Raw genomic sequence first — 22,841 nt, 5'->3', positions numbered from 1 at the left:
AACCTGACACACACAATGATACCGTCACCATCCAGACACACCCCTTGTCTGTTACTGGATAATGTCCCAGAATTCCCGGCACCGCTCACCTCTCCTGTCAGCAGATCAATGGTCTCTCTGATGATTTCTTCAATCCTCTTTTTGTTCTCTCTCAGGAAGTGTGATGAAGGCTCCATATTGGGGCTTCGGGGATTCAGCAAGCTGGGTGTGAACAAGCCATCAGATAACTTGAACGCAAGATAATTCTACATTTCAAATAAAAGACATCAAGTTATATCACCATCCCAGCTAGATAAAACATTCTCCTAGAATTAAAATGAATAACTTTACAAATAGTTTCCTCTCTATTAACCCCTTAACGCCCGCCGCACGACTATTTACGTCCGCACAATGGCACGGACAGGCAGAAGGACTTATATATACGTCCTTGCCTTTCCGCGGGTCCGATCAAGACCCCTCCCCGCTGCGTGCGGCGGGCGGATTCCCTCGGGGAGCGATCCAGGACGACGGCGCGGCTATTCGTTTATAGCCGCTCCGTCGCGATCGCTCCCCGGAGCTGAAGAACGGGGAGAGCCGTATGTAAACATGGCTTCCCCGTGCTTCACTGTGGCGGCGCATCGATCGAGTGATCCCTTTTATAGGGAGACTCGATCGATGATGTCAGACCTACAGCCACACCCCCCTACAGTTGTAAACACACACTAGGTGAAGCCTAACTCCTACAGCGCCCCCTGTGGTTAACTCCCAAACTGCAACTGTCATTTTCACAGTAAACAATGCAATTTAAATGCATTTTTTGCTGTGAAAATGACAATGGTCCCAAAAATGTGTCAAAATTGTCCGAAGTGTCCGCCATAATGTCGCAGTCACGAAAAAAATCGCTAATCGCCACCATTAGTAATAAAAAAATAAAAAAAAAATAAAAATGCAATAAAAATATCCCCTATTTTGTAAATTTTGCGCAAACCAATCGATAAACGCTTATTACGATTTTCTTTGCCAAAAATAGGTAGAAGAGTACTTATCGGCCTAAACTAAGGAAAAAATTATTTTTTATATATGTTTTTGGGGGATATTTATTATAGCAAAAAGTAAAAAATATTGAATTTTTTTTAAAATTGTCGCTCTATTTTTGTTTATAGCGCAAAAAATAAAAACCGCAGAGGTGATCAAATACCACCAAAAGAAAGCTCTATTTGTGGGGAAAAAAGGACGTCAATTTTGTTTGGGAGCCACGTCGCACGAGCGCGCAATTGTCTGTTAAAGCGACGCAGTGCTGAATTGTAAAAATGCCTTTGGGCATTTAGCAGCATATTGGTCTGGGGCTTAAGTGGTTAAGGTGTGTTTTCATACTAAGCAGTTACAGAAACTAGGCTAAAAAAAACGTCATTTCACAAACAGGACCAAAATAGGGGCCTGAGGAAGAGAAAGAAAATAGTGTGAGTAGCAAGAAGTTATAGGAATTCATTCCCTCTTCAACCCGGTCTGTGTTTTATTAATAAAGATAAGTGATGTCATGTGACCTCCCAGAATCCTCCTCACCTCTCCGGTCAGGTCTGTGTTTTATTAATAGAGATAAGAGTGATGTCATGTGACCTCCCAGAATCCTCCTCACCTCTCCGGTCAGGTCTGTGTTTTATTAATAGAGATAAGAGTGATGTCATGTGACCTCCCAGAATCCTCCTCACCTCTCCGGTCAGCTCTGTGTTTTATTAATAGAGATAAGAGTGATGTCATGTGACCTCCCAGAATCCTCCTCACCTCTCCGGTCAGGTCTGTGTTTTATTAATAGAGATAAGAGTGATGTCATGTGACCTCCCAGAATCCTCCTCACCTCTCCAGTAAGCAGGCAGATGATCTCCAGGGTGAGTTTTAATACCCTCTCAGTCAGGCCACATTCCTTTTCCATTCTTGATTAGGTGATCTATTTTGTCTTTAAAAATCACCTGTAATATAAAAGAAAAAAAGTGGGAATAGAAAACAAAGCAACAGAGCAAGGAGTGGTGAGGAATTCATGAAATGCAAGTGTAAGGGAAATGGTGGTGGTTGGGGGGGGGCCTTGGTTTGGGCACCAAAAACACCAGATTCCAGAGAGGTTTGGACATAAAAATATGAGATTCTAAAGAGATAGAAACACAAAAGCACCAGGGCCCAGATTCACCAAAGAGATACGACGGAGTATCTCAGATACGCCGTCGTATCTCTGTTTCTATCTATGCGGCTGATTCATAGAATCAGTTACGCATAGATAGCCAGAAGATCCGACAGGTGTAATTGTTTACACTGTCGGATCTTAGGATGCAATACCGCGGCCGCCGCTGGGGGGAGTTTGCATCGTAAACCAGCGTCGGGTATGCAAATTAGGAGTTACGGCGATCCACGACGGTTTTTCGCGTTCGCTACGTCGCCGCTAGTCTAGCTTCCCATCGCAAAGTTAGTCGTCATTTTGGGTGCTTTAACTTTAGTCAGCAAACGTATTGCTGTCTAAAGTATGGCCGCCGTTCCCGCGTCGAAATTACAAATTTCACGTCGTTTGCGTAACACGTCCGGGAATACGGAATTACGCTACGCGGTTCGCAGTTCGGAAAAATGACGTCACTTCGCGCAAAGCACGGCGGGAGTTACGAAACGGAGCATGCGCAGTAGGTCCGGCGCGGGAGCGCGCCTAATTTAAATGGCACACGCCCATTTAAATTACGCGGGCTTAGGCCGGAGGCGTAGTTTCCCTGATGGACAGGAGTTTAAAGGCGGCGACACACGGTTCGAATTTCGAAAGAATTTTCTTTCGAAAATCGTATCAAAGAATTTTCGTACGAATTTCGCACCGTTAGTGGGCTGCAGCAACAGCTGATTTTCGTGCGCCAAACAAATTTGATAAATCCGACATGTTGGAAATTTTTAGAAAAACAAATGATTTTCTGATCAATGATGGGAGAATCGTGCGAGAAACGTAATAGAAAAAAAAATGTGCATGTGCAAGAAAAGAATATTCCAGGAGAGAAAAGAATATTTCCGGAGAGAAAAGAATATTCCCGGCAACATGAAAGTTTGGTCGGCCGAATCTCGAAAACCAATGGTGGCATCATTGGATCACAACAAAAACGACCTTTCTGATTTTGAAAAGAAAATTTGTTCGAAATTCGACCGTGTATGGCCTGCTTTAGACGCCGCGATCCTGGTAAAAGGCCGAAGCCGCGGCATCGCCTGAAAAATCCTGCCAACAGCTCGCCACGATCCTGGGAAAAGGCCGTGGCTTTGACCTAGTCCATGGCTTTGTGGCCTTTTCCCAGGATCGCAGCGAGCTGCGGGTAGGATTTTTTAGGCGAGGCCACGGCTTCGGCCTAGTCCGCGGAGCGCCGGTCCTATGGAAAAAATAAATTTAAAAAATCGATTCGGTCAAAATCTAAGTAGATTTTCCCTTGCAGCTCGATTCAGATTTTTAATCGATTCTTTCCCCAGCCCTAGTTCCAGGGAGAAAAAGCCACAAGAATACCAGATTCCAGAGAGCAATTGGGACAAGAACACCAGATTCCAGAAAGGCATGGGCACAAGAACACCAGATTCCAGAAAGGCATGGGCACAAGAACACTAGATCCCACAGACAGACGTATGAGTAGAGAATGACCAGATTCCAGAGAGGTATGGGCACAACATTATCAGATTCCAGAGGTATTAGCACAAAAAACACCATGTTCCAGAGAGATATGGATACACAAAACACCAGATTGCAGAGAAATATGGGCACAAGAATACTAGCTTCCAGAGCGGTATGGGCACAAGAATACTAGCTTCCAGAGCGGTATGGGCACAAAAACACCAGATTCCACTGAGGCATGGACAGAAAAGCACAAGATTCCAGAGAAATATGGGTACAAAAAAAAAATAACAGATTCTAGAGAGGTATGGGCCACCAGCTTCTAGAGAGGTATGGGTAACCAGATTCTAGAGAGGTATGGGTCACCGGATTCTAGAGAGGTATGGGTAACCAGATTCTAGAGAGGTATGGGCCACTAGATTGTATGGGCCACCAGATTCTACAGAAGTATGGACCATCAGATTCTAGAGAGGTATGGACCATTAGATTCTAGAGCGGTATGGGCCACCAGATTCTAGAGCGGTATGGGCCACCAGATTCTAGAGCGGTATGGGCAACCAGATTCTAGAACGGTATGGGCCACCAGATTCTAAAACGGTATGTGCCACCAGATTCTAGAGCGGTATGGGCAACCAGATTCTAGAAAGGTTTGGGCCAGATTCTAGAGAGGTATGGGCCACCAGATTTTGGAGAGATATGGGATGGGCCACCAGCATCTGGAGAGGTTTGGGCCACCAGATTTTAGAGCGGTATGGGCAACCAGATTCTAGAACGGTATGGGCCACCAGATTCTAGAGCGGTATGGACCACCAGATTCTAGAGAGGTATGGACCACCAGATTCTAGAGAGGTATGGGCCACCAGATTCTAGAGCGGTATTGGCCACCAGATTTTGGAGAGATATGGGATGGGCCACCAGCATCTGGAGAGGTTTGTGCCACCAGATTCTAGAGCGGTATGGGCCACCAGATTCTAGAGCGGTATGGGCCACCAGATTCTAGAGCGCTATGGGCCACCAGATTCTAGAGCGCTATGGGCCACCAGATTCTAGAGCGGTATGGGCCACCAGATTCTAGAGCGGTATGGGCCACCAGATTGTAGAGAGGTATGGGCAACCAGATTCTAGAGCGGTATGGGCCACCAGATTCTAGAGCGGTATGGGCCACCAGATTCTAGAGTGGTATGGGCCACCAGATTTTGGAGAGATATGGGATGGGCCACCAGCATCTGGAGAGGTTTGTGCCACCAGATTCTAGAGATTGCAGTTACAGTAACTCTGTCACAGCTGCACAGTTTGTTTTTCTCTACAGTTTTTTGGTAAAGGTGAATTAACCCTGTCAGAAGAATCTCATATTTACTCTCTATCTGACAGCATGTAAATGCAGCATTGTTGCCCCCCTGTGTACTACATACAGGACACATGACATAGTCACATGACCACCTTCCCTCATCCAGTTCTCAGAAAGTGCTGGGACCACCTTGTCTATTACAGTCATTCCATAATACGAAGACATTATTACCTCCTCTGCAGTAGACACACTCTGCAACCTCGTCTGGAAGCTTTTGCCCTTACTGGGCCAGGCTCTACGCCAATCTCCTCCTCTGGGCTACAATAAAATGGCCGCTAGGTTCAAACACAGAACAATTGCAGGACTTAATTTATTTCCACTTTTAGTTACTGGGTAACAGCGGGAGATGGCTCTACATCTTATTTACTCAATATTAGTTTTTTTACTGAAATTATTAGCGCGCAGGATACATGAAAGACTTGACGCTCTACAACAAAATGGCTGCCGCTCTCCTGTAGTGAGGACATTTTTTTCTTTTTACAATTTACTAGCACTATATGCAAAGAGGGAGGGGTTACATTTACAAGTTACTGTCCACGCGAGATTGAACGGTTCTCTGTCACTGTCCGACCTCTAGTATTTTGTCCCCTCACTTGGCTTGGTGTTGTCATGGTAACCAGGAAGCAGTTGGGCAGCTGTGGAACGCAAATAGCGGAAGTAGGGAAGGAAGTTACTCTAGCTAAATAATCATAACCTTGAATTATTACATCTTATATATTATTATTTACATAATAAATATTATTATTACATCCTGCAAACGTGCCTGTACCCCCTTCTCTTAATCCCACCACTCCTACAACCACAGCCTTACACTTTTTACGGACACTGCATTTAGGCTGCATTTGGGCACAGTGGCGACAATGGCATGGCACGGTGGCGACAATTGATGGGCACAGTGGCGACAATGGCATGGCACAGTGGCGACAATGGCGTGGCACAGTAGCGTCGTTTCGCATGGCACAGTGGCGACAATTGATGGGCACAGTGGCGACAATGGAATGGCACAGTGGCGACAATGGCGTGGCACAGTAGCGTCGCTTCGCATGGCACAGTGGCGACAATTGATGGGCACAATGGCTGCGTTTGGCATGGCACAGTGGCAACAATTGATGGCACATTGTCTGCGTTTGGCATGGCACAGTGGCGACAATTGATGGCACAGTGGCTGCGTTTGATGGCATGGCACAGTGGCGACAATTGATGGGCACAGTGGCTGCGTTTGATGGCATGGCGCAGTGGCTGCGTTTGATGGCATCGCACAGTGGCGACAATTGAAGGGCACAGTGGCTGCGTTTGATGGCATGGCACAGTGGCGACAATTTTATGGCAGAGTGGCTGCGTTTGATGGGCACAGTGGCGGCAATTGATGGGCACAGTGGCGTTTGTTTGTGCCCCCCCCCCCAAAAAAAAATTGAGCACCAGCCGCCACTGGTATGGCCCCTTTTACATGGGCTGGATCTGTTTTTGCTCAGCAGGGGATCTGTTTGCTGATCCACTGCGGAGCGGGTGGATGGCAGGTCCCTGCCCGTTGTGCTAATGCAGAGCAGACACAGACACAGCACGCTCTGTTCTATGGGCAGCCAGATTTAAATGGTCTGGCTGTCTGTTTACACCTGGCGATCTGATCCAGCCAGCCAGAGGGGAACAGATCCCCTTCTGGTTTTTCGGATCGGACCTGGAGGTAACCGGGTGTCTGGCACTCTATAGAGGAGAATGGAGGGTCAAGGGTTATAATCCCTGCCTTGTTTTTTACTACTATCCCAGGCTTCATTGGAGTGATCTCTTCTCACTTAGGCCTCATTCACACTGGGCGATGATATTCGTGCCCCCGTGCAGGGACATGTTTTTCCAGCCGCCCACTCGCCCAGGTGTTCCATGCATCCCTGTGCTGGCAGTCCCATTGTTATCCAATGGGATGGAGCATTTCCACGAATGCAGGTGCTGCTGCTAATATGACACCTGTGCGGGTGCGTGGCCCCAAAAGTTTCAGGACACATATCCAAACCCATACTGATGTCATAGGGACACAGCAGCTGTTTCCACATAGACACGAATGGGACTACCTGCATAGGGATGCATGGAACACCTGCGTGGGTAAAACCGACCCTACATGGGACGCGGATGTCATCGCCCTGTGAGAACGAGGCCTTCCTACCCCAATGGAAGCCTTTTTAGGAAGAAGTTGTAGCCTAGAACCCCTATTAGAATTGTATTGCTTTGTGAGTTCCTGTATCAAGAGGGACAGAAAGTGAAGTAAAATCGCTCAGATAATAGTAAAAACTAGACAGGGGTTCTAGTCTCTTTTCCGCTATCAGAAAAAAATAAAAAAGTTTTGGCTTGACATCCACTTTAAAGGTGAACTCCAGGAATAGGAAACAACGTTACCTTGGCAGTGGAGCTCCCCCTGTAGTGCAAGGGTTAAATGTTCACTTTTGCCTAGGGTACCAGTAAAATGTACTTACCTTACCTTACCTAATCTTACCTTATCCCTCGCTTCCCTGGCAGCCGATGCTCACCTCTTCTCTATGGGGCTTTAGTTTGTCCATAGTTGGTATCTGCAGGTCCCAGCAATCCCCCTGGATCAGGGATGGACTGGCCATTGGGACTGCAGGGAGTTTCCCGGTGGGCCAATGGCTCAGTGGGCCGGCTTCAGTGACAGCAGACCGCCGCCCCCTCCGCTCCTCTGTCTCTCCCTTCCTGTAGTGCTCACCTCCTCTCCCTCCCTGCAGCGCTCACCTGGGGAGAACAGAGAAGCAGGGGGAGGACCAGAGGAGCAGGGGGAGGACCAGAGGAGCATGGGGGAGGGGACAGACAGCTGACTCAACAGCTATGGCCTGGGGGTTTCTCCCTTCTGCCTAATCTTGTCCCATAAGGGGGGGCACCGAACTGATTATTTTCCCCGGGTGAAATAATTTCTAGCTTCGCCACTGGCTAGTGAAGGGCGAGCAGGGGCTTGGGTGGCCGGGGGGGGGGGGGGGTGCGGGAGTTGTCCGGCCGCCATGGGAGAGACCTGTCAAAGTGGGCCAGTCTGGATGAAGTCCAGGGCCAAACTTTTGTCCCAGTCCAGCCCTGCCCTGGATACCGGTAAGTAGCAGCTCTGCTGGAAACAGGAACACTCCTACATCTTGATGGCTGTCTGTGCCTCTGCAGACTCTGTGCATGAGGGCAGAGCCCTCCCCCCTTTTATTTACAGCAGAAGGAATTTGCTCATAAACAGTCGGTATCTCTGGTGGTAGTCCTTACGTTCCCCCTTGTTAAAGGACAATGTCCCAGATTCTGAAAGGGCTTACGACGGCGCAAAGCAATGTGCGCCGTCGTAGGACCTAATCTGGGCCGTCGTATCTATGCGGCTGATTCTTAGAACCAGTTACGCATAGGAAACCATTAGATCCGACAGGCGTAAGGCTGTTACGCGGTCGGATCTTAAATGCAATTTTTTTTTTCGCCGCTAGGTGTCGCCTCCGTAGTTTTCCCCGTCGTGTATGCAAATGAGCAAAATACGCAAATTCCCGAACGTACGCGCGGTCGACACAGTGAAGTTACAACGTTTATGTTAGATTTGCGACGTGTAAAGTTGCCCCTTCTATATGAGGGGCAACCAATGTTAAGTATGGCCGTCGTTCCCGCGTCGAAATGTAAGAATTTACGTTGTTTGCGTAAGTCGTCCGTGAATGGGGCTGGACGCCATTTACGTTCACGACAAAACCAATGACGTCCTTGCGACGTCATTTAGCGCAATGCACGTCGGCAAATTTTAGGGACGGCGCATGCGCAGTACGTTCAGCGTGGGAACGCGCCTAATTTAAATGATCCACGCCCCCTACCCGGCTCATTTGAATTAGGCGGGCTTGCGCCGGGGGATTTACGCTACGCCGCCGCAACTTTACAGGCAAGTTCTTTGTGAATAAAGCAAGATGAGATACGTTACGCCGCCTCTTACGCCATCGCATCTTAACTGCAATTTTTTTTTGCCCGCTAGGTGTCGCTTCCGTCGATTTCCCCGTTGAGTATGCAAATTAGCTAGATACGCGAATTCCCGAACGTTCGTGCGGCCGACGCAGTAAAGTTACAACGTTTACGTTAGGCTTTTCCCAGCGTAAAGTTGCCCCTGGGTCTATGAGGCGCAACCAATGTTAAGTATGGCCGTCGTTCCTGCGTCGAAATTTGAAAAGTTACGTTGTTTGCGTAAGTCGTCCGTGAATGGGGCTGGACGCCATTTACGTTCACGTCGAAACCAATGACGTCCTTGCGACGTCATTTGGAGCAATGCACCCTGGGATATTTTACGGACGGCGCATGCGCAGTACGTTCGGGGCGGGAACGTGCTTCATTTAAATGCTACACGCCCCCTACCCGCCGAATTTGAATTAGGCGGGCTTATGCCGGGTGATTTACGCTACGCCGCCGCAACTTTACAGGCAAGTTCTTTGTGAATAAAGCACTTGCCTGAAAAACTTGCGGCGGCGTAACGTAAATGAGATACGTTACGCCCGCCCAAATTTACTCCATTCTACGAGAATCTGCCCCTCTGGCTGCTTTTGTTTAAAAAAGTAAAAAAAAAAATGTCAGGAGTTCTCAGGCTGATAACAGAGGAACCGTTCAGGAGAGAGGAGAGCGGGGGGCGCGCACGCGCCCATAGTAGCCTGAGCGAGAGCCGACGTATAGCTACGTGCTCTCGCGCAGGGGAGCTGACCTGCCGCCGTAAAACGACGGCGGCTGGTCTGCAAGCTGTGAATGTGGTTGGAAACCTTAGAAATGAAATATGAATAAAGCATATCCCTCTATAGAGTGTACTTGTCAATCCAGAGCAGCAAGTGTCATTTCTGTCTGCCACTTCCTTCCTCTGCTATCAGCATGAATCACTTCTTGACACCAAAAGCAAAATGGTGACGGAAGGGAGCTCCAGCTGATTGACAGCCTCAACTCTGTTCCTGCGAGCTGTGTGAAGGGTGGGGGTTGTCCCTTTCCACCAATCAGCTATCAAAGCTCTTCTCATTGAGCTCTGCAGTGTGTAATTTCAGATCTCAATCCCGTTTTATGACTCCAGACAAGCTTTATTAAAGGGGTTGTAAAGGTAAAGACTGCAGATAAACAGGTAGAACGTATGCAGGAGGATTATTTTCATCTCTATTAGCCAAATTCAGAGAGAGTTACGCCAGTGTATCAGTAGATACGCCGTCGTAACTCTGAATCTGCGCCGTTGTAAATTTAAGCGTATTCTGGAAACCAGATACGCTTAAATTAGGCTAAGATACGAGCGGCGTAAGTCTCCTACGCCGTCGTTTCGTAGCTGGCTGCTAGGTGGCGCTTCCGTTGAGTTCGGCGTGGAATATGCAAATGCCTAGATACACAGATTCTGAAACGTACGTGCGCCCGGCGCATTTTTTTTACGTCGTTTACGTACGGCTTTTTCCGGCGTAAAGTTAGTCGAACAAATAGCTGGCCTAGTCAATGTTAAGTATGGCCGTCGTTCCCGCGTCGAAATTTGAAAATTTTATGTTGTTTGCGTAAGTCGTCTGTGAATGGGGCTGGACGTAATTTAAGTTCACGTCGAAACCAATACGTCCTTCCCCCCCATATGCAGCCATGTCCCCCCATATGCAGCCATGTCCCCCCCATATGCAGCCATGTCCCCCCATATGCAGCCATGTCCCCCCCATATGCAGCCATGTCCCCCCCATATGCAGCCATGTCCCCCCATATGCAGCCATGTCCCCCCCATATGCAGCCATGTCCCCCCTATATGCAGCCATGTCCCCCCTATATGCAGCCATGTCCCCCCTATATGCAGCCATGTCCCCCCTATATGCAGCCATGTCCCCCTTACCTACATGCTGCCGCGCCGCTGCTTGGTTAATACGGGCGGGGAACATTACAGCTTTCATTTGAATAGCTGTAGTGTTTCGCTCCGCGCTGCGTATAGACACTCCCCCTTGCTTGGGATTGGACAGTTCACCCGAGCAAGGGGGAGTGTCTATACGCGGCGCGGCGGGAAACACTACAGCTATTCAAATGAAAGCTGTAATGTTCCCCGCCCGTATTACCCAAGCGGCAGCAGGGATGCGGCGGGATGAGGCGTAGCAGCGGGGGGCTGAGTATTCGGCCAGGCATCGGGGGCATTTGCGGGAGTACAAGTACTCCCGCAAATACTCGGAATCGGTAACGATACTAGTATCGTTATCGGGACAACCCTAGTAAATACGATGCGCTACGCCGCCGGAAAGATGCGCCGCCGTACCTGAATCTAGCTATATGTATCACCTGAGGCCAGTCACTTAACTGGATACATGTAAGGATTTACAACCACTTTAAATAAAGTTTTTTGAAATTCTTATTTAAGAGACATATTTTTTTATTTATTTTCAACAAAGCTGGGTATTAAAATGATATAAAACCAGTAAGTCATGTTTTCTTTCAGACTTTTTTCCCTCCAGTATAAATACAAGACAACTACACAATATGGCTCAATGTCTGTGGCCTTCAGGCCTTGACATGTAAATGAGCTTGTTGGATCTTCCATTTAAAAATGATACGCATTAAAAATTACTTTTCACAAAGTTTTGGAGTGTGTTTGTGGGCATTTGTGCTTATTCGCGGGAAAGAACATCTGTGAGGTCAGGTAGGGATGTTGGATGAGAAGACCGGGTTGGGCCCGCCTTTTGAGTTCCTCCACATCACACTGGTCAAACTGGGCCAGATTCAAAGAGATTTGCGCATTATTTACGGAGGCGCAGGGCAACGTTTTTGCCCTGCGCCCCCGCAAATTTGCTCCGCTGCCCTTGATTCACGGAGCAGAAGCTCCGTGAATTGCGCGGGCGCGCTGGCAAAATGCCCGGCGCTAGAGCACGCAATTTAAATGATCCCGTAGGGGGCGGGAATCATTTAAATTAGGCGCGTTCCCGCGCCGATCGTAGAGCGCATGCTCCGTCGGGAAACTTTCCCGACGTGCATTGCGGCAAATGACGTCGCAAGGACGTCATTTGCTTCAAAGTGAACGTGAATGGCGTCCAGGGCCATTCACGATTCACTTACGCAAACGACGTAAAATTCAAATTTCGCGGCGCGGGAACGACGGGTATACGTAACATGGGCTGCCCCTGCTAATAGCAGGGGCAGCCTTGCGCGAAAACCGCCGTACGTAAACTGCGTACGCAGGGCTCGCGCAACGTTGTGAATCGGTGTTAGTATGCAATTTGCATACTATACACTGAGCACAACGTGGACGCCACCTAGCGTCCACCGCAAGAATGCAGCCTAAGATATGCGGGCATAAGAGCCTTATGCCGCGCAGATCTTAGGCTGCAGTCGGCGTAACGAGGTTCCTGAATCAGGAGCACTCGTTACGCCGGAGCAAGTAAGCAATTGCGCTGTGTAACCTATGGTTACACAGGCGCAATTGCTTCTTGAATCCGGCCCAATGTCTTTACCTGGCTTTGTGTGCTTGGACATTAGCAGTACCTTTCCCTGGAAACACCTGAGCTCCATATAATGGAGGGGAGTCCATATACCGTATTTATCTGGCTATAACGCGCCCCGGCGTATAGCGCGCACCCCCGAACTTGAAGGAAAATTCCTGAAAAAAAAAAAATACTTACAGTTTGGATGCCCCTCGTCGGTGTCTTGCCCGTCGTCCATCAGCGGCCTTGTCCGGTGGCCATCGTGGTGTCCTCGCCGCTTCCCTCGCTGTGTTTGAACCACTGCGCCGACATATACCGAGCGCAGTACACTCGTGTATAGTCGGGCAGGCTCGTCTCCTCTCGCGTAAAGGACGTACAGGACGTACAGGATGTGACCGCGAGAGGAGCCGAGCCTGCCCGACTATACACGAGAGTACTGCGCTCTGTATATGTCGGCGCAGTGGTTCAAACACAGCGGTGATGCGGGTGTCGGCGTAAATCAGGGTAAAAAAGTGCGCGATATCTGCCGATTAAATACGGTACTTTTGGTAATTTGTTGTACAGTATACGTACCTACCCAAACTCAGCTTCCACCTCCTACTATTTTGTGGTTGAACTGGATGGACTTGTGTCTTTTTTCAACCTGACTAACTATGTAACTATGGGCCAGATTCACAAAGCAGATACGACGGCGTATCTCCTGATACGCCGTCGTATCTGTTGTTCTAACTATGCGACTGATTCATAGAATCAGTTACGCATAGATATCCCTTAGATCCGACAGGTGTAATTGTTTTACACTGTCGGATCTTAAGATGCAATACCGCGGCCGCCGCTGGGGGGAGTTCGCGTCGTAAACCAGCGTCGGGTATGCAAATTAGGAGTTACGGCGATTCCCGACGGTTTTTCGCGTTCGCTACTTCGCCGCTAGTCTAGTTTCCCGTCGCAAAGTTACACTTTTTTTTTTGGTGCCTTAACTTTAGTCAGCAAGCGTATTGCTGTCTAAAGTATGGCCGTCGTTCCCGCGTCGAAATTTTAAAAATAACGTCGTTTGCGTAAGCCGTCTGGGAATACGGAATTACGCTACGCGCGTCGCCGTTCGAAAAAATGACGTCACGACGTGCAAAGCACGGCGGGAGTTCGGAAACGGAGCATGCGCGGTAGGTCCGGCGCGGGAGCGCGCCTAATTTAAATGGCACACGCCCATTTAAATTGCCGGAGGAGGATTTCTTTTGCAAGTGCTTGGTGAATCAGGCACTTGCGATGAAAAGATGCGGCGGTCTAACGTATCTACGATACGTTACGCCGCCGCAATTATTTGTGAATCTGACCCTATGTAACTATAGATTCTGCCCCATGAGAATTGATATGCGATATAAAGCAGGACTTATTCGAAAACCGTCTACCACATTCAGAACAAGAGTATGGCTTCTCCCCCGTGTGAACTCTCTTATGTTTGGTGAGATTTGATTTTAAGGAAAACGTTTTCCCGCATTCGGAGCACGAATACGGCTTCAGCCCCGTGTGCAGTTTTTCGTGTTCCGCAAGACTTGACTTCAAGGAAAAACATTTCCCGCACTCCGCGCATGAAAACGGCTTCTCCCCTCCGTGGAGTTTTTCGTGTTTGATGACAGACGATTTGTGGGAGAAACACTTCCCGCACTCAGAGCACGGATACGGCTTCTCCCCCGTGTGAACCTTTCCGTGAGTGTTGAGAGAAGATTTGTGGGAAAAGCTTCTCCCGCATTCCGTACAGGTATACGGCTTTTCCCCCGTGTGAACTTTTTCATGATCGATAAGAGACGACCGGTGGGAAAAACATTTGCCGCATTCGGAGCAGGAATATGGCTTCACTTGCGTGTGAACTTTCTCATGTGTAGTAAGATTTGATTTGTAGTAAAAACACTTCCCGCACTCTGAACAAGAAAACGGCTTTTCCCCCGTGTGGGTCATCTGATGTAAGACAAGATTTCGTCTGCTCGGAAAACACTTCCCACATTCCGAACAGGAAAACGGCTTCTCCCCGGAGTGAGTTCTCTGATGTTTAACAAGTATGCATTTTTCAGTAAAACATCTTCCGCATTCCGAACAGGAAAACGGCTTCTCCCCGGTGTGGATTTTCATGTGTCGGACGAGTTGCTGTTTCAGAGAATAACTTTTCCCACATTCGGAACATGGAAAGATCGTCTTATTTTTGTGGCTTCTCCGGTGTGAGGTGAGGTCTGCCTTCTGGGTAAAACATTCGCCACATTCGGAACATGGAAAGATCGTCTTATTTTTGTGACTTCTCCGGTGTGAGGTGAGGTCTGCCTTCTGGGTAAAACATTCGCCACATTCGGAACATGGAAAGATCGTCTTATTTTTGTGGCTTCTCCGGTGTGAGGTGAGGTCTGCCTTCTGGGTAAAACATTCACCACATTCGGAACATGGGAAAGTTTTACCCCGTCTACGAGCTGTGTGAGGATCTGAGTGTCCGGGAATTCTCTTGCCATGATTTGAAGTCGTGAGGTTCTCCTCAGAAGATTCTGTAATGTCATCCTCTTCAATTTCACCATCTAAGGAAACTGGATATTTCCCCGTGTGGTATCTTCTGTATCGTCCATCTGAAGGCAACCAAAAGAAAAGAAAAAAAGTTTGAAGAACCCCAGTATCGTTAAACAGCTACGACAAATTTGCTTGGAATCTAGGAGCCAGCTAAAAAAGTTAGGAGCCAGAAAACGCACCCCGTCCCGACGAGCTCGCGCGCAGAAGCGAACACATACGTGAGTAGCGCCCGCATATGTAAACGGTATTCAAACCACACATGTGAGGTATCGCCGCGATTGGTAGAGCGAGAGCAATAATTCTAGCCCTAGACCTCCTCTGTAACTCAAAACATGCAACCTGTAGATAATTTTAAACGTCGCCTATGGAGATTTTAAAGGGTAAAAGTTTGTCGGCATTCCACGAGCGGACGCAATTTTGAAGCGTGACATGTTGGGTATCAATTTACTCGGCGTAACATTATCTTTCACAATATTAAAAAAAAATTGGGCTAACTTTACTGTCTTATTTTTTAATTGAAAAAAGTGTATTTTTTCCCAAAAAAAAGTGCGCTTGTAAGAACGCTGCGCAAATACGGTGTGACAGAAAGTATTGCAACGATCGCCATTTTATTCTCTAGGGTGTTAGAATAAAAAATATATATAATGTTTGGGGCTTCTAATTAGAGGGAAGGAGATGGCAGTGAAAATAGTGAAAAATTACACACATTAGAAATGCTGTTTAACTTGTAATGCCAACGGCCGCCACCAGATGGCGCCAGCTCACAGAAGGAAGAGCTTGGGACTTCACAAGGCCGCGGCCTGAATTACTGGCCATCAGGTGCCCCCCGCAATCGTGCGACGGGGGAGGTGGGGGCGCACGGAGACACAGGATCCTGTGCCTCAGTGCGCCCCCACCGCGCGATCGCGGCAGGCCCGCGGCTGGTTAATGAGGCCGCAGATTCGCAGTCTTCTAGGCCGCGGATTCGTGGCCTTGTAGGACGCAAAGCCGCGGCCTCAATTACCGGCGGGCGCCAGGTCACAATTTCTTGTCGCAATTGCGACCTGGCACCCGGATTTTGTCGACCCCTGCTTTACCGACTTCTGATGTAAAACTATGGGCACTTTCTCAATAAAAAATGATTGAAACGGAAAAAAAACCCCACAAATGTTGAAAGCCCACAAATCATTCTTGGGCTTGCAGGCCATTTGGTCCTCTACTGCAATGTTTCTCAACTCAAGTCCTCAAGTACCCCCCAACAGGTCAGTATTTCAGGCTCTCCCTTATTTTGCACAGGTGATTTTAACGGTTTCACTGCCTCTGAGGGAAATCCTGAAAACATGACCTGTTGGGGGTACTTGAGGACTTATTACCCACCTGTGCCGATCTCTGGAGGGATTTCCTCCTCCCTACATGACTCCTCTGCACTCACAGATGGCTCTTCTGGTTCTTCTTTTACCTCTACTTTGATGAAACTTTCATCCTAAATAGTGAAAAAATGATACAAATAAGATCCTTGGTCTCACATTCTGGAACAATCTCACAGATCTGCATGGTCAGAGCTCAAGGTCGAAACGTGGTAAGATTTGAGAAAAAAGTGATTATACAATCGCCATACAAATACATGCAATCGCCATACAAAGTTCTCAGCTGCATAGAGAGGTGAGGGTGAAAAAACAGTAGCATACTGAACTTCCCAGTTAATAGCTGTGCAAGGGGGCGTGTGTCAGGAGAGGTCTGCTCATTGGAGGCGTGCACGCTGAGTTCCCAGCGCTCGTTTTCCAGCAATCGTTTACAGGACCGGCCACGGAAAAGATGGATATCTCGGTTGTGGCAGCTGCTGCCGCCGTTACCGAGATATCTATCTTTAAAGTGTTGACGTACAGGGCCGATCCGAGGCAGGGTGCATTGCACCCAGGCGCCTGCAGAGGTGGGGGGCGCCGAAGTGCCAGAGTTCTCCCCTCCCTCCTTCTCTCCTTGTTTGTGTACTATTAGCTAGATTCAGGATGGCGAGCGCATACTTGCGGCGGCGTAGCTTATGGCATTTAGGCTACGCCGCCGTAAGTTAGCGAGGCAAGTACATGATTCACAATGTACTTGCCTGCTAAGTTACGGCGGCGTAGCCTAAAGCGGGCGGGCGTAAGGGCGCCTAATTCAAATTAGGCTGAGGGGGCGTGTTTTATGATAATTAGGATTGACCCGACGTGATTTTTTTGGAAATGTGCATGGGCCGTGCGCCTACATTTCCCAGTGTGCATTGCGGCTAAGTCCGCCGCACGAGCCTATTGATTTAGACGTGGACGTAAACGATGTAAATCCCTATTCACGGACGACTTACGCAAACGACGTAAAATTTTCGAATTTCGAAGCGGGAACGGCGGCCATACTCAACATTACTATTCCATCTATTTGACGGAATAACTTTAGGCCTGATAATGCTTTACGTAAACGGCGTATCTGTACTGCGTCGGCCGGGCGTATGTTCGTGAATACTGATTTACATATTCTACGCCGACCGCAATGGAAGCGCCACCTAGCGGTCAGCCTAAAAATTACACTTTAGGATACGAGGGTGTAAGACACTTACGCCGCTCGTATCTGACCCTAATTTAAGCGTATCTGGTTACCAGAATACGCTTAAATTAGCGCCAACGCAAATTCTGACTTAGGCTGGCGTATCTACTGATACACCAGCCTAAGTCTCTCTGAGTCTAGCTATAGGTCTGCAGTCTCTAACCGTCTCCTGTATCATGTCTGCAGTCTGTGACCATTTCTTGTAACATGTCTGTGACCATCTCCTGTATCATGTCTGTGACCGTCTCCTCTATCATGTCTGCAGTCACTGACCGTCTCCTGTATCATGTCTGCAGTCACTGACCGTCTCCTGTATCATGTCTGCAGTCTCTGACCGTCCCCTGTATCATGTCTGCAGTCTCTGACCGTCTCCTGTATCATGTCTGCAGTCTCTGACCGTCTCCTGTATCATGTCTGCAGTCTCTGACCATCTCCTGTATCATGTCTGCAGTCTCTGACTGTCTCCTCCATCATGTCTGCAGTCTCTGACCATCTCCTGTATCATGTCTGCAGTCTCTGACCGTCTCCTGTATCATGTCAGCAGTCTCTGACCATCTCCTGTATCATGTCTGTAGTATGTCTGGGGGTCTTTCTAACAGACTCTCTAACAGAAGCCCTCTCTGTGTCCATCAGAGAGACCCCCCTCCACGTCCCAATAAAGTTCTCTGCTTCTCTTCCTGTATTTTGTTTATTGTTAAGAGATCATGCAAGGATCCCAGGGTAATGAAGACTTTGTGGAGGAGCATTTCTGTGGTTGAGTCGTTGCCATAGAAACATTTGTAAAGGGGAGGAGTTAGTAAACTGACAACGCCCATGTGGGCGCGTCAGAAATATTTCTGCACCCAGGCGCCTGTGACCCTAGGATCGGCCCTGCTGACGTATATGTACGTGAGCTGGTCCTTAAGTGGTTAAATTTGGTGTTATCGCTCTCACTCTCTCACACTGGAAGTTCACCTCATGGCAAAGAACTCTCTGAGGATCTGAAAAAAAAGAATTGTTGCTCTACATAAAGATGGCCTAGGCTATAAGAAGATTAACAAGACCCTGAGACTGAGCTGCAGCACGGTGGAGAAGACCATACAGCGGTATAACAGGACGGGTTCCACTCAGAACAGGCCTCTCCACGGTTGACCAAAGCAGTTGAGTGCACATGCTCAGCGTCATATCCAGAGGTTGTCTCTGCTGTCAGCATTGCTGCCGGGGTTAAAGGGGTGGGGGGGGTCAGCCTGTCAGTGTTCAGACCATACGCCGCACACTGCATCAAATTGGTCTGGGTGGCTGTCGTCCCAGAAGGAAGCCTCTTCTAAAGATGATGCACAAGATACAAGCTGTACACTCACCACTTTGCAGCAAAGTGTAATTTCTTCAGTGTTGTCACATGATATAATAAATATAATATATATAATATAATATATATAATAAATAGATATAATAAAATATTTATATAAATGTGAGGGGTGTACTCACTTTTGTGTGATATTTTTTATATATACAGGGCCGCCATCAGAAGGGTACAGGCAGTACACCTGTAAGGGGCCGGAGGTCCCCAGGGGCCCGGATAGCAACCACCCCTTTCTTTTTTTGTAAGGGGCACGGAGGTCCCCAGGGACCCGGATGGCAACCCCCCCCCCCTTTTTAAATTTTCTACATTTTTATTTATTTATTTTTAAGGGGCCCGGAGGTCTCCAAGGCCCTGGAGGTCCCCAGATGCAAACCCCCCCTTTTTTTGTAAGGGGCCCAGAGGTCCACAAGGCCCCCGGATGGCAACCCCCCCTTTTTTTTTGTAAGGGGCCCAGAGGTCCACAAGGCCCTGGAGGTCCCAAGGGCCCCAGATGGCAACCCCCCCCCTTTTTTTATATATAAAAATTTTAGCTTTTTTTTTACATGTATTTATTTATTTTTTGTAAGGGGGCCAGAGGTCCCCAGGGATGGCAACCCCCCCTTTTTTTTTATAATTTGTATTTTTTTACATATTTTTTTTTTGAAGAGGTCCCCAGGCCCCCCCCCCCCCCCCCCCCCGCCCTGCTTCTCAACTTGCTGACCCGCACCCCAACATTTGTTTTCCTTTACAACCCCTTTAAGTAGCTTAACTCACCCCCTCCAAAAAAAACAAACGATCTACCTGATTATCCTGCGGGATCCTTCGATGTTCTTGTGTGGAATCCCAAGGATCGGGACATCTCTCTGGGGAGTTTTGGCTACCAGGTTCACCTTTAAAAAATCAAAATAGCGCCATATACCGGTAAGTGTAATAATATAATTATTCTATAGCGATGTAATAATTACAGTGAGAAAGTGACCACGGTGCCATCAATTATCACCACTGTGCCATGCCATCAAATGCAGCCACTGTGCCATCAATTATCACCACTGTGCCATGCCATCAAATGCAGTCACTGTGCCATCAATTCGCACCAATGTGCCATGCCATCAAACGCAGCCACTGTGCCACCCCCCCCCCACAGTTAGAACACACCCAGGGAACATACTTAACCCCTTCCCCGTCCCCTAGTGTTAACTCCTTCCCTGCCAGTGGCATTTTTATAGTAATCAGTGCATTTTTATAGCACTGATCACTATAAAAATGCCAATGGTCACAAAAATGTGTCAAAAGTGTCAGCCATAATGTCGCAGTACCGGAAAAAAAAAAACGCTGATCGCCGTCATTACTAGTAAAAAAAAAAAAAATATTAATAAAAATGCCATAAAACTATCCCCTATTTTGTAAACGCTACAACTTTTGCGCAAACCAATCAAAAAACGTTTATTGCGGGTTTTCTTTTTACGAAAAATAGGTAGAAGAATACGTTTCGGCCTAAACTAAGGAAAAAAAATGTTTTTTTTATATATTTTTGGGGGATATTTATTATAGTAAAAAGTAAAAAATATTCATTTTTTTTTCAAAATTGTCGCTCTTCTTTTGTTTATAGCGCAAAAAATTAAAAACGGCAGAGGTGATCAAATACCACCAAAAGAAAGCTCTATTTGTGGGGAAAAAAAGGACGCAAATTTTGTTTGGGAGCCACGTCGCACGACCGCGCAATTGTCAGTTAAAGCGACGCAGTCCTGAATCGCAAAAAGTGCTCTGGTCTCTGACCAGCAATATGGTCCGAGCATTTTTATTAATATATTTTTTTTACTAGTAATGGCGGCGATCAGCGATTTTTTTTTCGGTACTGCGACATTATGGCGGACACTTCGGACACTTTTGACACATTTTTGGGACCATTGGCATTTTTATAGCGATCAGTGCTATACAAATGCATTGGATTACTATAAAATTGCCACTGGCAGAGAAGGGGTTAACACTAGGGGGCAGGTAAGGGGTTAAGTATGTTCCCTGGGTGTGTTCTAACTGTAGGGGGGGTGGACTCACTAGGGGAAATGACAGATCACTGTTCATACATTGTATAAACAGACGATCAGGCATTTCTCCCCCTGACAGGGCCGGGAGCTGTGTGTTTACACACGCAGCTCCTGGTCCTCGCTCTGTAACGAGCAATCCCGGTTCCCCTGTAGCGATCGCGCCCACCGGGCATGCGCCCGGGAGTCAGGGATGAGCGGAGGGGCGTGCGAGCGCCGACGTTATACTACGGGCTCTCGCCGCAGGGGAGCCGACCGGCCGCCGTAGAACGGCGGCGGCTGGTCGGCAAGTAGTTAATGTGTAAACACCAAATCTCAGAAATAGGCTCGGTAATGTAGTAGTTAAAAACCAGAAAGATTTAATTAAGTCATCAACTCACCCATGCTAGTCTCCAGAGGCTCCTCCTCCTCTTTATTCCTCACACGTTCTTCTTCCTTCTCCCACGCTTTGACGTCTCTCTGAGTGGTTCTGGTGTCTCCGGGGTCTGTGAATAAAGATGAGAGTGAAAGAGGGGTTGTCTGAATCAAGGAAGATGCTGCTCACAATACTGTTCTGTATATATAGCAATACAATACAATATATACAATATAGCTCTCAGATGGAGGGACCCGGCCCCTCCTTCGCTGCACTATTGGATGGGCCTAGTGAACCAGGTGGTGCCAATGTACAAACTGTCCTACACTGCTAGAGGTTGCCCCAAAAAATTAATAGGTAGATTCACGTAGAAGAGCCTAAACTTGCGGCGGCGTAGCTTAGCGTGTTTAGGCTACGCCGCCGTTAGTTAGCTTGACCTCACTTTTTTTACGTTTTTTTTAAACTGCGCATGCGACGGGCGCCTACATTTCCCAGTGTGCATTGCGGCTAAGTAAACGACGTAAATCCCGATTCGCGGACGACTTACGCAAACAACGTAAAAAATTCGAATCTCGCGGCGGGGAACGGCGGCCATACTTAACATTACTATTCCACTAGGGCCTAGCTCTAACTTTACGCGGCCTATCTCTTACGTAAACGGCGTAAAAGTACTGCGTCGGCCGGGCGTACGTTCGGGAATCGGCGTATCTACTAATTTGCATAATCTACGCCGACCGCAATGGAAGCGCCACCTAGCGGCCATCCAAAATATTGCAATCTAAGATAGGACGGCGCAAGCCGTCGTATCTTAGATATGTTTAAGCGTATCTCTGTTTGAGCATACGCTTAAACATAAGTCGGCGTAGAGTTAGGTCGGCTTATCTACTGATAAGTCGGCCTAACTCTTACTGAATCTACCTATAAGTTCCCCCACGTACTTAATACAGCTCCCTCCAGTGCAGATCCCACCACCATAGTACAGCTTTCCCAGTACAGATTCCCCCTTCCCCTCCCAGTAAAGATCCTCCCTCCTGTAATAAAGTTCCCCCACGTACAGACTCCACCCTTAATACAGCTCCCTCCAATGCAGATCCCACCACCATAGTACAGATTCCCCAGTACAGATTCCCCCTTCCCAGTACAGCCTCCCCAGTACAGATCCTCCCTCCTGTAATAAAGTTCCCCCACGTACTTAATACAGCTCCCTCCAGTGCAGATCCCACCACCATAGTACAGCTTTCCCAGTACAGATTCCCCCTTCCCCTCCCAGTAAAGATCCTCCCTCCTGTAATAAAGTTCCTACACGTACAGACTCCACCCTTAATACAGCTCCCTCCAGTGCAGATCCCACCACCATAGTACAGATTCCCCAGTACAGATTCCCCCTTCCCAGTACAGCCTCCCCAGTACAGATCCTCCCTCCTGTAATAAAGTTCCCCCACGTACTTAATACAGCTCCCTCCAGTGCAGATCCCACCACTATAGTACAGATTCCCCCTTCCCCTCCCAGTACAGCCTCCCCCAGTAAAGGTCCCCTCCTCCCAGTAGAGTTTCCCCCAGCACATCTTCCCCCCTCAGTACAGCTCCCCAAGTACAGATCTCCCTCCTCCAAGAAACACACTCCTCAAGAGTAAGGATGGGCTTGTGCCTGTTCGCAACCACGCGAGCCCGAGCCCGCCAGGAAGC

At 48.1% G+C, this 22,841-nt stretch overlaps 1 protein-coding gene and 1 long non-coding RNA gene across 7 annotated transcripts in view; both read right to left on the bottom strand.

Moving 5' to 3' along the window:
• Positions 1–93: 93 nt before the first annotated feature.
• Positions 94–5,352, bottom strand: LOC120909965. The gene is made up of 3 exons (XR_005741394.1): positions 5,115–5,352; positions 1,835–1,946; positions 94–245 (listed from the first exon to the last, which is right to left on the bottom strand). It is a non-coding gene; the product is annotated as an uncharacterized LOC120909965 (long non-coding RNA).
• Positions 5,353–13,666: 8,314 nt separating this feature from the next.
• LOC120909865 (gastrula zinc finger protein XlCGF26.1-like) overlaps positions 13,667–22,841 on the bottom strand; it is a 60,554-nt gene continuing 51,379 nt past the window's right edge. For 5 of the 6 annotated variants that reach the window (XM_040321623.1, XM_040321619.1, XM_040321621.1 and 2 more), the window contains 4 exons: positions 21,181–21,285; positions 19,560–19,648; positions 16,241–16,346; positions 13,667–14,943 (listed from right to left, as the gene is read on the bottom strand). In XM_040321623.1, coding sequence (XP_040177557.1) covers positions 13,673–14,943; positions 16,241–16,346; positions 19,560–19,648; positions 21,181–21,285 — 1,571 coding nt within the window. In that variant the 3' untranslated portion in view covers positions 13,667–13,672. The remainder of the gene's footprint in view (positions 14,944–16,240; positions 16,347–19,559; positions 19,649–21,180; positions 21,286–22,841) is intronic. The other variant, XM_040321622.1, reaches the window with a different exon arrangement.

The sequence above is a fragment of the Rana temporaria genome, chromosome 8 (assembly GCF_905171775.1).
Source record: "Rana temporaria chromosome 8, aRanTem1.1, whole genome shotgun sequence".
Lineage (NCBI taxonomy): Eukaryota > Metazoa > Chordata > Amphibia > Anura > Ranidae > Rana > Rana temporaria.
Note: the sequence above shows the minus strand (reverse complement) of the source record. Positions and strands in the feature narration are given on the sequence as shown.